At 40.6% G+C, this 14,864-nt stretch overlaps 1 protein-coding gene across 2 annotated transcripts in view; it reads right to left on the reverse strand.

The window, feature by feature from the left end:
* Positions 1–581: 581 nt before the first annotated feature.
* dpyda.1 (dihydropyrimidine dehydrogenase a, tandem duplicate 1) overlaps positions 582–14,864 on the reverse strand; it is a 152,168-nt gene continuing 137,885 nt past the window's right edge. For both annotated transcript variants that reach the window (XM_053630367.1, XM_053630375.1), the window contains 4 exons: positions 13,428–13,607; positions 4,227–4,373; positions 3,956–4,096; positions 582–2,904 (listed from right to left, as the gene is read on the reverse strand). In XM_053630367.1, the coding sequence (XP_053486342.1) occupies positions 2,734–2,904; positions 3,956–4,096; positions 4,227–4,373; positions 13,428–13,607 (639 nt within the window). In that variant the 3' untranslated portion in view covers positions 582–2,733. The remainder of the gene's footprint in view (positions 2,905–3,955; positions 4,097–4,226; positions 4,374–13,427; positions 13,608–14,864) is intronic.

Raw genomic sequence — 14,864 nt, forward strand, 5'->3', positions numbered from 1 at the left:
TCTGCTAGTTAAGTCTTTATGAAAGTCAATGTAACTGCATGTACACCATTGGTAAGTTGTAATAATGATAAAGTTAACCATTTAATTCAATTTTGAGTAAAATTTACTAGTAAAAGAAAACAGCTAGTTACATTTTCTTGCATTTTTTTATGAGAGTAATCCTTGGTGTTATGTAAACCTTACTTAAAATATGCTTAGTTAATGCTGCAGTACAGAACATTTTTTGGTTAAAAATGAAAAGAAAAAAAAGAAATAAATTATTGAGCAGTTTCATAAAAAATCAGCATTAAAAACTGTCTCCTTACCTTACTTGCAACGGTAAGCTTATAATAATGATTTATAATTTGAGCTTCCGGGTCGGATTTCGCAGGAAATGTCAGTTTGACGTCATTCATCTTTGCGTGGTTATGTCACGTCTATAAACAGAAAGACCTGGCTACTATATCATGTGTGTGGGAGCTGAGGATGGTGGAGTACTTGTAGCTTGTTCTTACAGTTGCTTAGAATTTAAACATGTCATCTAGATGGCTGCTTTTAATCTTGATAGTTCTAAACATCAATCATCTGTGATATCTGGGGAATCAATTCAATTCAATTTTATTTGTATAGTGCTTTTTACAATGGACATTGTCTCAAAGCATCTTTACAGAAACATATAAACACGGGATACAGATTCTAAATGTGTGTATGTATCCCAATTGAGCAAGCCGGTGGCAACGGTGGCAAGGAAAAACTCCCTAAGATGATATGAAGAAGAAACTTTAAGAAGAACCAGAATCAGAAGGGAACCCGACTTCATCTTGTAAAAAGTAAAAGAAAGTTCATTATGGTTTTATATGAAGTCTTTTTGTTGAACTAGTCCACTGTTCAAAGGAGACCCGACTGCAAAACTGCATGTTGAATCAGCTGTTGGCAAAACCAAGAAACAGTCAAAAAGGGAAAGCAACAGAGCCCGTGCTAAAACGAGAATAAATATCGGCATGGCTTTTGAGAGGTGGCGAAAACTCAGAGATCTGAAGGGATTGAAGGCTGACTCAGAGATGGCTTTTTTTCTGCTGGACAGGTAAGACATTTCAGAGGCTCAATAAGTAGCTAGCAAATATTAGCGCACTTGTTCGCTTGATTCAGTTAGGTGTCGAGTTTCCTATGTTGTGTGTTTTTTTTTTTTTTTGTTATTTTGTTTTGCTATGGTCAGTGTGGTAAATTCCACTTATTAGTTGTCAAGAAATGGAGCTAATATACAATCCATAGGAACATTTCAAATCATCATTTCAAAACATCAGATTCATCTGGGCAGAGGAGCAGTGCTGAAGCGTAACCCACGTTAAACAGAGATGGCGATAGAGAGGCACAATGTCAGTACTACAGCTTTAAATTTACTAAGACAATAGGTGTGAACATTGTTACCACACTTTTCTTGAGTAAATCTCATTTCAGTAATTTTTTTGTGTACCTACAATAATGGCAAAATTTATTCTCTGAGGAGAATTTTTAAATGCTCTGTATTTGTTGCAGATTTGCTGGATGAAATCATTAACCTCCGTTAATCTCTGTTAACACTGTGCTGGTGATAATTTCCTACTATAATGCAAAATAAATACATATGATACACGTGACTTTCTCAAACTGAAAACCAAAGCAATGTCCATGACATCAGCATCATTGTGATAAATACTTTTTTATTAATGTTAATACAGAGAAACGTGGGATGATTAAAAAATTATTTAATTAGTAGTCAAATTTCAATTGTCACATTCTAATTTATCTTCTGTAATACAGATATAATCTGAAATACTGTGTCACTCTGTTTGCAACAGGATACATTAATGAAATAACTCTCACAGCCCTTCCTTGTGACAGCTCATTGACACATCCTGTTCTTGTGCAGTAACATTTTGTAGTGCTGACATGGAACAGTTGCATGAAACCCCACAACCTGGAGCAGTGAGGATTTATTGAGATAGAAGTGGTCAGAGGTGACCTTTAGGGTCTAGAATGAATCACAGCTAGTGTTCATATCTAATGATCGGGAACCAGTCAACGGTGACCTTTCTACATGGCGTTCACAGTACAACATGAGCAGGCTGGCTCTCAGAATAACCACTTACTAATCAAAGCTTCAAAAGGAGCTGCGCTTGTTTGAACATTTCTCCGTGTTAGTGTACAACTAAAACCAAAAGACAACAAAATGTATGTGATTATATATATTCTAAATGTTCACACACCACATTATTCAATATTTATCTGTCTTTCTTACTACCACTTGTATATGTGATGATTTCCTGTTCGAATGATGTCTCATTTGACCAGTGAGCTTACAGGATGTGCTGTCATTATGTTTTGCTGGGAGACACAGCATGCAGTGGTGGCATGGGCTCCCTGCATCATCATGAACATCCATTATTTGAATTGTCCCTCTTCATTCTCATTAGCACATCCCAGACGAAAAAAAGCGAATGAACTCCACAACAACATGTTGCCCTGCTATTGTTTTGAAATAACGCAAGTATTTTTTGCCTGTGCGATTATTTCTGGATAATTGGCTTCAGAATATAAGGCAATTATTTCTCAAAACTAATTATTTGCTCCCCCCTCCCATACAACAAAGGTCATTTTTCACCCTGCAATTATGTACTGAAATCAATGCTCTGATGTAGACATTTGGTGATTTCTTTTTTTTTCATTATTCTTCCTCACGCTCTCTCGCTTTCCTGTCTCTTTCTCTTCTTTCATTCAGCATACAGGCATGATGGCTTGAGGGAGACCTCTGTTTGGCACATAGGGCGTTGTCCTGGTAACCATTTGGATACAGTCGATGATGGGACAGACACTGAGGCAGAGAGTGCAGCCGGTGCAGCTGTCCTGAACCACAGGCAAATGGGTCTCAGGGTCAAATGTAATGGCCTGCCAGAGATAAAGGGGAGCACACACACGATTAGATTAGAATCATTATATCCTCAGCATGGGGTGCCATGGAGCAACCAATGGACATTTAACAACACATGCACTTACATATGTTCAACACAGCCAGACAGAACTACTACCCTTCCTATCCAGGATGCGCTGTGTCAGACTACAGAATCTTCATAGAATCTAGTGCACTTGTTTTGTAAAACACTGTATGAGGTGATTGAAATTCAACATACCAGAGCCTCTTCAATCATCTGTGGAATACAGTCACTACTTAAGTGTGATATTTTGCATTTAATGCTGGGCCACCTATTTGACCATGACACATTTTGCTGATAAACGCACCTCTTTATTAGAAACCATTAATAACATGTAATCCCTCTCAGAGATCCATTCACTGACAATGAGTGTCACAATGAACAATTACCGCATTGATAAAACTGGCTCGCTACTTCATCAATACCCTTATGATAAACTGTAGGAGACATTTATTTAGCATCAGAAAGCAGAAGAAAGCGGAGACAAATACTTTAATAAAACTGTCACAGCTGTCCCATCCTGTGTTCCTCTATGAGTCAAGGCAGAGATGCTCATATGCATCAGTGGCTTTGCATAGAAAACAAGGCTGGATAATGAGGTGCTTTTAGGCTCTGTGAGGGGGTCTGAGGAGCTCATCACCCACTTTTTAATTGTTTGTTTCAGTGTTGAGCTGAATGTTAAATGTAAAATTTTGAGCTGGCCAGAATCATCTCAGTACCGACTGCTGAAATGCAGGAGCAGAAGCAGGGTAATGATCTCTTTCTGCAGCTAGCGGCTATGTAGCTATGGTGAAAAAAAAAATCAACAACAAAAAAACAAAAAAACAAAAGCTCCAGCCAGATAGGGGTGAAAAAGGGAAAAGGTTATGGCCAGAAGCTCTGGGCTGTGGGTTTGTGTTGGTACAGTCATTCAGGCGGTGTGTGTTTTTGTGAGAGTGTGTACAAGTATGTGTGTGTGTGTGTGTGTGTGTGTGTGTGTGTGAGTGTGGGTGGATGGATGCAAGCACCTGGTATCCAGAGTCGTTGCAGGTCATGTAACACTTTCCACAGTTGATGCACATCTCTTCATCTATGAGAGCCTGCACTTGCTCCTGGTTGTTCAGCTCCTGGTATGCGCCGATGTGCCTCAGAGCTCGAGCTATTACATCCTGACCATAGAGGGCAAATAAGTGCAATCCAATACATAAGGCCAAAATAAAACCTTCAGTTTTACACCGTAATGCCCTGTCATTCAAAAGCAATACCAAGAGATCATGAGTTGTGTAAATAAACTCTTACCTTAACAGCTGGCACAGGTTTTTTAGGGGTGTTAATTCGTGAGCCTCTGGAAGGAGGTGTGTTGTCTTTGAGATCTGTTAGCTTTTTTTTGTAGTTTGCTATGGCCAGCTTCCTCTCCTCAAGATATGGACCAAAATTTGGCAATTTCTGGGAAAAGTGAAACATAACTCAAACTTAATACATATTCGACAAGAAAATAAAAAATAAACCCACCGTCCATAAATCCATAATAAAAACAAGTCCAATTCTTTAGTGTTTTCTAAATAGTTGGAAGCTGGCAAACTACTCATTTACAGTATTCAATACAATATGTTCTAGTCTCTGCTATACATTCTGCATCCTATTTAAACATCTGTCTTTATCTCACTTTAATCCAGTGATGTGCATTCTCTGATGTTTACACTTTCTAGTAATTACTGAGTCATTGGGCTTTAGATAACATGTGAACTAAAGCATCAATGCTGCTTACTTCATTAGTGCATCAGAGAAAAACAAACACTGGGAAGACATGAATAAAAGCTCATAGCTGACTGGCCTGACTACATTAAAGCCCCAGTGCGCCTTTTTATTTATTTATTTTTATAAATAGTGGCTACCGACGAGATCCTTTGGTCAATATAATGATTTAAAGGCCTTGCAACCGGAGACATCACTCATTTCATTGCACGTAGGGATGAGTCTGAAAAGCTGCTCGTATACTGCACGCAGAGAATACATTTTAATGCTGAAAAAAAAAAACATTGTGTAATGAAAACCTTATTTTATTTACAAATTGTGCATAAAAATGGAAATAAATATTATTACTGGTCAAGCTAGGTAACTAATTGTTTTTTTTTTTTTGTATTTCTATCTTTTGAAAGCCTTGTACTCTAAAATAATGCAATATATTTACAAAACTATTCATTTGCCATTCAGAGTTAAGACATTACTGTGGAGAGAAGAGAAGGGATTCCCTGCTCATGCAAAGTGGTGTCTGCAGGCTATTGCTCTCAATGTTATTCCAAAGAGATGATCTGATAAGAAACACTGTAACTATATGCACTTATCATACTCTCTAATACAGGTGTTTATCATCATGTAGAGCTGTAGAACAGTATTATTTTCACCTGAGAGACAGCATTGCTCACTTTATTGCATAAAGTACATACAGCAAAATTGTCCTTTTGTTCAATTGCTAGGTGTCTAATAGTGCATCATGGGAGCCTCTATACTCATAGACATGAGAAGAGAGATGGCAGAAGAGTGAGATTCAGCTTTATCCTGCATCATTGTATGCTCAATGAATGCACCCGCCCAACCCCTCCCCAACCCCTTCAACCTACAAGACTGATCACAGCACTGCTGCCTCATGCCTAATAAGATCAACAGTAATGGAATCCATGCAAATGTGGAATTAATGCCTTCTCTTTCAATCTGGCTTCTCCCTCATCCAATTCTCTCCTCCCTAACTCCCTCTATAGCCCCTCTTCCCGATCCACTCTCTATCTTGTGCAATTCATGGCTAGGTAATTTGACGTGAGCTTCACCCAGTCACCCCATTATCGTCACACACAGCTGCTCATCAGCAGGAACCCAGAGCTGAAGGGCAGCCGAAAGATTTCACTGCAGCACTGCATCTTCTAGCATGTGCTTACGTGAAGATATCCCTGCTCTTCGTGATTCCCCCAGATTAACATATATTCATTCCTGTTTCCACATGCTGCTGCCCAGGACGGAGGCAAGAGGAATTACGGGTCGGCTGGCTGGCAGTTTGTCTTCAGCCTGCTGAGGATGGGGGATGGCCTACGCTTCATGAAAATAGTAGGCGTAAGGGACAAGCAGCTGTGCTTGTGTAAAAAACACAATCATTTGCACCAGGCCGAGCACTTCGATTTCATTTCATCCTCCATGGGGGGAGGGCACAGCAGGACATGCCAACTAGTTGAAACTCACATGGTTATGAATACTGTTTTTTTTTGTTTCTGCATTTGCAGAAGATTCATTGTTGAAAATTCTTCTAAATCTGCGATCGACAAAGCCCTGTCACCATTAAAGCGAACGCGTCTTCGTAAGCCTGGACAAATATAGAGTTGGCACAGTGAGTTACTACAGCTCCTAATGAGAGCATTATCTGAAGCCGCACAGCTGAAATGCCCTTCGTTCTACTTGCAAAAAACTAACAAAGGCTGTTTCAGTGTCAGTATTGTTTCAATATTTAATTGGTGGAAATCCTTAATGTGTTGTACTGCAGTGTTAAAGATTAGACAACCTCCCAAAATGTTTTGGGTATAAGCTTGTTTTAGTATAGAGAAGCATACTTGGGGGGAAAAAAAGGGGGAATATGGTAACATTTTAGCAGGCATGAAGGAGGCTAATATAATGTAAAGCAGCTTTACAGAAATTCAGATGTAGATGCTAATAATGTAGACAATCTCTTATTGACAAATATTTGTCATTGTAGACAAACAAATATCACTGCATCCATTATAAAATGCAAAAAAATCCAAATCCATTTTAAGATCTTCCTATGCATTAGTAAGTCACAAACTGTATTATACAATACACGTGTATTGATCCTGCATGAGGATGCTGTAATAGAGGTTACAAAACTGTATTTTCTTCAGAAGATTAATCAAATATAGCTTGCTTGTTACTCCTTTCAAAGCTCACTGTCTTTAGAGAAAAATATCCAGTATAAGAAAGAAAATCCTAAACAACCCTGAAGCATAATAATCGAGACTATAACAGAGCCCAATAATTAATGATGAAACTTGCATTTATAGTGCCCAGTCCTAATTAATTCAACCAGACAATGCAAATTCCTAATCCACCCACAATACAGTTCTTTCTTCTTCTTCACCTGTCCTCTGCCTGCAACCATTAAGGGACATGAAAAAGTGTATTAAGCTCAAAGGCCTATCAGCAGAAACTACAGACAGAGAGACAGAAGGAGAGGGGAGGAATTCCCAGTGAGACATCAGACTAGTCAAACTCAGTAGTAGGCATGGCATAAAGTAGGAAGACACTCACTTTGGCTCATTAAGACACAGCAGCCTCTCCCTGCTTTCCTCATGTTCTGCATGATAGCCCCTATTTGTTGTGTAATAATTCAGCAGCCTCTGTTTAAAAGTTGCTCTGTTTAAAAGTTGTCTGCTTTAATGAAAGGTACTGGGTGGTATGGAATACCCTGTCTGCCAAGCCCATGCCTTCAGCTACCACGCAGACTCTCCTAATTGGATGCCATGTTTCCTCAACACGCACATGCATAGACAACCCCTCCCCACCCCCACCCCCCCACACACACATACACACACACACACCGTCATCAGTTTGAACTGTCTTTGTGTTTTTTCTCTTTGCTCTGCCCTCCTCCCAAAGCAAACTTGTAAATCTAGGGTGATGTAGAGAAGACAACAAATAACCCATTGGGTACATCTGTGATAATAAATGAGAGGTCTGCTGCTTGACATGAATAACAGTCAGTGTAGACCGCCATTTAGCAGACAGGAAATTAGTACTGGAGGAGAAGTGGGGCAACCTGTTTCACCTCTTAAATTCCCTGCATTATACAAACCCACTATTATATTATAATTTAATTCAGTAGTGACTTAATAATCTCCCCCAAACTGTCCTAATAGTAATCATTTGCAGCTCCCCACACACAAAAGGTAATTTCATCCATCCATCTTCAACCGTTTACTCCTTTTCAGGGTTGCAGGGGAACCTGGAGCCTATCCCAGGGAGCATCAGGCACAAGGCAGGGTACACCCTGGACAGGGTGCCAGTCCATCGCAGGGCACAATCACATACACACTCATTCATACAATATGGACACTTTAGACATGCCAATCAGCCTACCATGCATGTCTTTGGACTGGGGGAGGAAACCAGAGCACCCGGAGGAAAGCCAACAGCACAGGGAGAACACGCAAACTCCGCACACGCATGGCCCCAGCGGGAATCAAACCCCAGACCCTGGTGGTGTGAGGCAAACATGCTAACCACTAAGCCACCGTGCACCCCACAAAAGGTAATTTGTGGAATAAAAATCTAACCAAACACAAGTTAGGCTTATGGATGAGGTCAAATGAATGGAAAGAAAATAGAAAGTCAGCTTTAAGTGATAACCATAGGTTGAGTGTTTTTATCTTTTACATAGCATGCAATGCACCATTAGTTCTTCTCTATACAGGCTGATACACTAACAGTAGAGTGTTCTCATCCAGCCCAACACCAGCAGCCTTGTCTCTGGGGCCTGATATGTTCAGACAAATCCCATCCAGCAGGCCCACACCGAAGACAATAACTGTACATCTTTACTGTGGCCAGGCTAATAGGGCAGAGGCTTGCTGACTTTTCTCCCGTCTCATATGCACTAAAGCAATTCTCTAAACAGTTTTCTACAGGTCTACTCACAGCGTCACACACTAATGATTCCATATGTCACATAAAATAATCTTAATTGGGCTTTTGGACTGAAAGATGTGACGTTGGATTATGGGTTTGAAAGTAGTGTCTCTGTTTCTCTGCCCTCAATGATATAACAAATGTGGGTCTGTACAGGAAAAGAGATGCTGCAATATAGGATAAAAAGCAATACATTCTTCTGACAATATTTATGCGGAATTCATTTATATAGTAAATACTCTTTGTATGTATTCGAAGTTCAAAAGCTATGCCAGTATTTACGTGAGTATTTACCAAATACTGAACCATGATATACAGGTGCTTAAAGTGAATTTCCAGGCCTGTGAGCAGTTCATGCCTTTGTGGATGCCCCCCTTTTTTAATCATTCTTTATTTTCTTATAAACTGTGGGCACAGTGTCACCAAATTTGTGCTCCAATCTAAAGAAAATGTGAACACATTTGCTATGGTTACAGCTCATGTTAACTAAGTGTAGTTCATAATTTTATTGTAATAATTAATGTGCCATATAAAATTTTCTTCTAGAGAAGTATTATCACCTCTGAGTTCCTGTGAGCACACAAATAAAAAAAAATCATCTATCTTTTTGTAGCCTCCCCAGGGCTTCAAAGGTTAATAATTTCATAACACCATAATTATATATTTAATATTGCCCTCCAAAGGCATTCCTTTTTTCCAATGTATTTGCAGCCCAAAACGTATAGGTCACTGTGAGTTACTGTGGATACAACAAACTGTCAGACAGTGGCACTCGACTTACTGCTCTTCATGCAAGACGATAATGTGCAAGAAAAACTGATTTAAGCTCAAGGTCAGAAACGAACATAAGTGAGACACAGCTCTGTTTTGCTGAAATGCGTGCAATTTCAGTATTCACGGAGCATGAGGGCTCACTGAATGCCTTAATGAGTATAAAAAAATTATGTAAATCATATGCGATGGCCTTCACAATCACCAGATCTCCAACTGAAGCAACTGAACACTCAGTGGGGATTTTGGACCAACATGTTAGACGGTGCTCTTCATTACCATCATCATCACCAAAACATCAACTGTGGGAATATCTTATGGAAGACTGATATTTCATCCCTCCAGTACAGTTCCAGACATGTAGATAATATGTCAGTGATGCTTTTCTGATGACCTGTGGCGCTCAACATCTTACCTAAAAACTACACTTACTAAGCACTTTATTAGGAACACTATACTACTAGTGAGTAGCGTTTCCCTTTGCTCTCACAACAGCCTCAATTCTTCGTGGCATGGATTCCAACAAAATGTCAGAAACGTTCCTTTGAGATTCTGGTCCATGTTGACATGATTGCATCACACAATTCCTGCAGATTTTTCAGGTGCACTTTCACGCTACCAACCTCCCGTTCTACCACATCCCAAATGTGTTCTACTGGATTCAGATGCGGTGACTGGGAAGGCCACTTAAGAACACTGAACTCATTTCATTGTCACGTATCGGGAAACTCTGGACTCCACTTCCCATCAGCCACTGCACTGCTCTAGTTGTCACATGACCACCTGCACCTGATTCATGTTTTGGTTAATGAGCACTCATGTGTATATATAGTCCTTGTCTGGACCATTAGCTTGTCTTTCGTTGTCTAAGACTCATGTTGTTTATGTCTCGGTGTTTGTTTCTTGCCACAGTGTGTTTCCAAGTTGTCATAGTGTATTCGTTTCTTAGTACGTTTCCTTCAATAAATGTCATTATCTGCACCTGCTTCTGGCTCAACCACGACTTGTGACAGTCATGTTCATTAAACCAGTTTGAGACGACTCTTGTTTTGTGACTTGGTGCATTATTATGCTGGAAATAGCCATTAGAAGATGGTAAATTGTGGCCATGAAGGTATTCACACGGTCAGCAACAATACTCAAATAGACTGTGGCATTGAGTCTCACATATAGTTCCCTCCGAACACATGTCGTTTAACACATGTACATATAAATACAAGGAAATAAAGTGGAAATTCTCAACTCTCTTCTCATATTCATCTTTAGATTTCAAACCCAAATGTATTCAGTCTACAGCACAATCAGTTGAATTGGCCTTGACGTTTCAGTTTCAGAGGGGACTCTATTACTACAGATACATAACTTTAGACACAAAATCTCACACACACACACACACACACACACACACACACACACTCCATCTGCTCCAGCTACTCCATTCCTAACAAAGCATGAGGGCCAAGCTGTGGCTGCTGACTGAGGCGGGGAAAGCAGGCTGGCTGAAGGCTTCATTACCACCACATGCCTGCCAGGCAGCATGGCACCACACAGCCAGCCAAACTGCTATTAAAGAGCCACCATGCCCCCACCTGCTGGCTGCCTCTCAGCATGCCCATTCTCCCATCCTGTGTTTGGAGCGTTTGGACAGCAGCACTGGGGTGGGGTATGGTTGCAGGCAGGACTTTGGGGCAATGTCAGTTCCTCCATGTTCCCACACACTGGTGAGCTGCAGTGCTCTTTTAAAGCCAGTGAGAACCTACTTTCCTGGCCTCCCAGTCTTTAGCAGTACTTGAGCAACAGCCATGTGCCTCATGTAGGAACAAGACTGTAGCCTACAGTTCATATTGCAGTGATAGCAGAAACCACTTTGCTACACATGCAGTACAATGAGCTCAAATCTGCTGTTTTTTATTGGACATGCTGCATTACTGCTGGCCCACTGTGTGTGAAAACCCCAAATGGAATAGCTCACTTAGACATCAAAGATATTCTGCTCATCCCTTGAGCTAGCGCCGTTCGCCAGAGTCTGCCCGCTTGAGACAGCACTCTGACTGCCTACATTAAACAAAGAGAGAGAAAATATGTCTTTAGCTGAGCTCTGCTTTAGGCTCCCCTTTATCAACTGCCATTCCTGTGAATTGCCATGACAGTGACATGCACTCAGCCTCTCGCTCTCTCGTTTCATAGCTTGAGTTATAGAGCTATCAGACTGCCTTTTCCTGCTAGCCTGCCTCATATTCTCTTGCTGGCTCACTTATTCTGCAGCACCTCTCCTCCACCATGTGCACTTAAAGTAGAAATGTCCTTCCCTCCCTCTCAACTTTTAGCTTTTGTTTGACACAGTCAATTTTTTGTCTTTCCTGTCTGGTGCTGTAGATGAAGTATGTCTGTGCAGACACTTTCCTCGCTCAGTCCCTGCAAACTTTCACACAGGTGAGCTGTCAATCACAGCCACACTCAGGGCTTCAGCAGGGGCTGAGAGAGGACAGGAGCTGACAGGCAATATCTCAAGCCCCTCAGCCTATTTCACAACATCTGCTCTATATAATCTGGACTTAAAGACAACCTCAGGTGGGTGTCTCTTTTTTCCTTCACAAAAAAAGAAGCAACGGAATAATGAAAAATGGCATCTGAAAGGCCAATGACATGACCCCTGGTGGCAGTTTAGTGGCTCTGGAGTTTATAATAGCTGAAGTATATTGTGCTGCTGTAGGAACTCAAAGGCGTTACTAGTATAGCTCACACACAAAGTCTGCCTATGGCGAGGTCTGAGTGGCTTTTTCCTCTTGTGTATCACTGCACTCTCAAGCATATGAGTGGATCCAGTCGTCTGCTGCCTGAAGCTGTGTCTGTGCTGATGTTTCTACAAGCTGCCTCAATCTGAAAAGCCACTCCCTCTGCTCACACAGTGCCACATCGCTATTGTTGTCAGCGTGCCAACGACTCTGGCAAAAAATGTCCCATTTGGCATGAAAATGACTTAGACTTATCACTCCTCCGATATTGCCTGCTTCCTGCTCATTTATTTCCTCATTCTCTGCCACTTGTCTGGCATTAGCATTTAAACTATTGCACGTCGCCTTGGTGAGATGTCCTGCCATCAGAGACTGTGAAGGCGCTACTGGTGCATTTGAAAGCATGCAGGCTTCAAAGCTGTCCCTGCGCTGGTATATTAGCAGGAATGCTGTGATCTGATAAAGGCCTCTAATGCTCTGCTTTCAAAAGAGTTTACTGAAGTTTTCCTCATTTACATGTTGCCTAGTATTTCTCGGTCGGCAAATAATAAGGCAGATTACCTAAGGTAGAATGAACATGCAAAATACAAGCCAATGAACATGTGGAAAAGGGTGCTTTTGTCCAATCTCATTTTCAGATACTCACTTATTGTGATGCTATTGTTATGTAAATGTTGAGTTAAAAGGGAAAAAAGGAGAAGGGGCACGTGCATCCTTAAAAGTAAACCAATTATTTTTCCTGCAACTCAAAGAAAACTCGTTTTTTTTTTGTATTTCAGATTAGATCTCATAGCAAACTGTGCCCCTTCCCAATAGCTCTTGACATTTGTGGTTCTTCACTGCTATTATTGCTTTTATTAGCTGACAAGCTGTGACCTGCGCTTCATTAGTTTAAGATTATGGTAATTTTCCCTGAAAGGCTCCCTTCTTTTTCCCCCCACAAATGTACTGTAATACAGCGCCATAAAAACTGACCTCTGCTCTCCATCAATTCCCTAACTCCTCTGCTGCTAAATAAAATATCTTTACCATGGAAGTGACCACTTTGTGCATTGGACAGCACTGCAATTATGTGAATTTCTGCCCTGTAATAACAAAGTAACATAAATGGATAGATGCAAGTCCACAGCTATAATGCCAACGCTGCATTAATGAGCACCTAGACTGTCTGCTCTGGAATTACTGGTGTTACTACTAATGGCCAGTCAAAGGCCTATAATAAAAGAGAGAATGGTGAAACAGGTGTAAAGGCTAGAGTAGGTATAATAGGCGGGAGCAGAGGGTTTTTAAATGGCCATTAGTCACTTACCTTCCCTAACAGCTCTTGCAGAGTGGGCACAGGTTTGCCATTTTGGTGGCGGACTGTGGGGGGAGACTGACCATCCCAGTCCCACAGCTCCTCAATGCTCTTCAGATAGAGCAGAGCTTTCAGTCCCATGCAGTAGTCCTCTATCACTGTGAAATCCTGATTCTGTACAGCACTGCAGACCTTCACACACACACACAATTACTATCCTTATTCCATTGGCATAATTATTAATGCATGTAATTAATGTTATGCCTACACTTCAGTAACCAAAAGAAAACCTTTCGGCTTTTTTACTTAAAAAACAACAACAACAACACAGATACACACGGACACACAGAGACAAATAGTCACACACAATTTACGATTAAAATGTGATTTTTGACTGTTACACCAAAAATAACAGGCAGAAGCAGGAAACATCCTGAGATTCTACAGAGTACCATTATAGAAACCTATTAAATGCTTCCCTTATACTCGTGTGAAAAGGTGAGTCTGATAAAAACTCAGCTTAAGAAACTAATCAAGTATACTATTGCTCATTTTGAACCCCCTTCAATTGGCTCTTATACTCTGGGCTTAGCAAGGATAATTTGCATGAGGGAGCGGGACCTGTGCCTTTGTGTCCGTGTCTGTGCCACTTCAGACGGAAGCCACAGGAAGTGGTAAAGCAACAGATAACACACACTTATCTCCCAGAGCCATCACTGATCTGACATCGGCCCGTGACAGCTAAGCGCTACCTTTCACAGGATTAACTCACAGCCACACAGAAAATGTTCACAGCTAACTCCTGACTTATACACCACTCTGACTCCTCCCTCCTATTTCTTATCTGAGATTTCCCCAATCCTCCCAGAGTGTTTGGAATGTAACCATGGCTGTGCTGTGTGAATAGTGTATTTAAAAATTAAATCTCAGTCAGAATGGCACATGCTGAGATAATGGAGCCATTTATTCCAGCTGCCCATGTATGGCTTGCGGATACAGGATTTTTTTTTCGTTAGGATTCTCATTTGCATAAAACTTGTTACTGTGGTCTGCTGCACCAGCCGTCTGTCTCTCAACACAACACAACACAACACAACACGTAAAGAAAAATCACATAAAAACACCCATAAACAATTGAATGTGGTAACATTTCACCTTGATTTAATGTAAACAAATATGATGTCAAATCAAGCCCATAATTACAAGTAGAAAACCCTGAATGAATATGCACTTTACAGGTACAGATGGTTTTCAAACACTCCAAATGACCATTTAACTGATTAGAATAGTTGAGCTTGGATTCGATTACATTTACATTTAACAAATATATACATTCTGTAAAAGGTTTAATATTTAGGCTGAATAAATCGCGTATTAATAAAGATAAAGCAGCAGCCTTTTAAAAGCACTGCAACCTCATTTAAAGAACTACACATAAAAACACAAGAA

This window comes from Ictalurus furcatus, chromosome 1, assembly GCF_023375685.1.
Source record: "Ictalurus furcatus strain D&B chromosome 1, Billie_1.0, whole genome shotgun sequence".
In the NCBI taxonomy this organism is placed as follows: domain Eukaryota; kingdom Metazoa; phylum Chordata; class Actinopteri; order Siluriformes; family Ictaluridae; genus Ictalurus; species Ictalurus furcatus.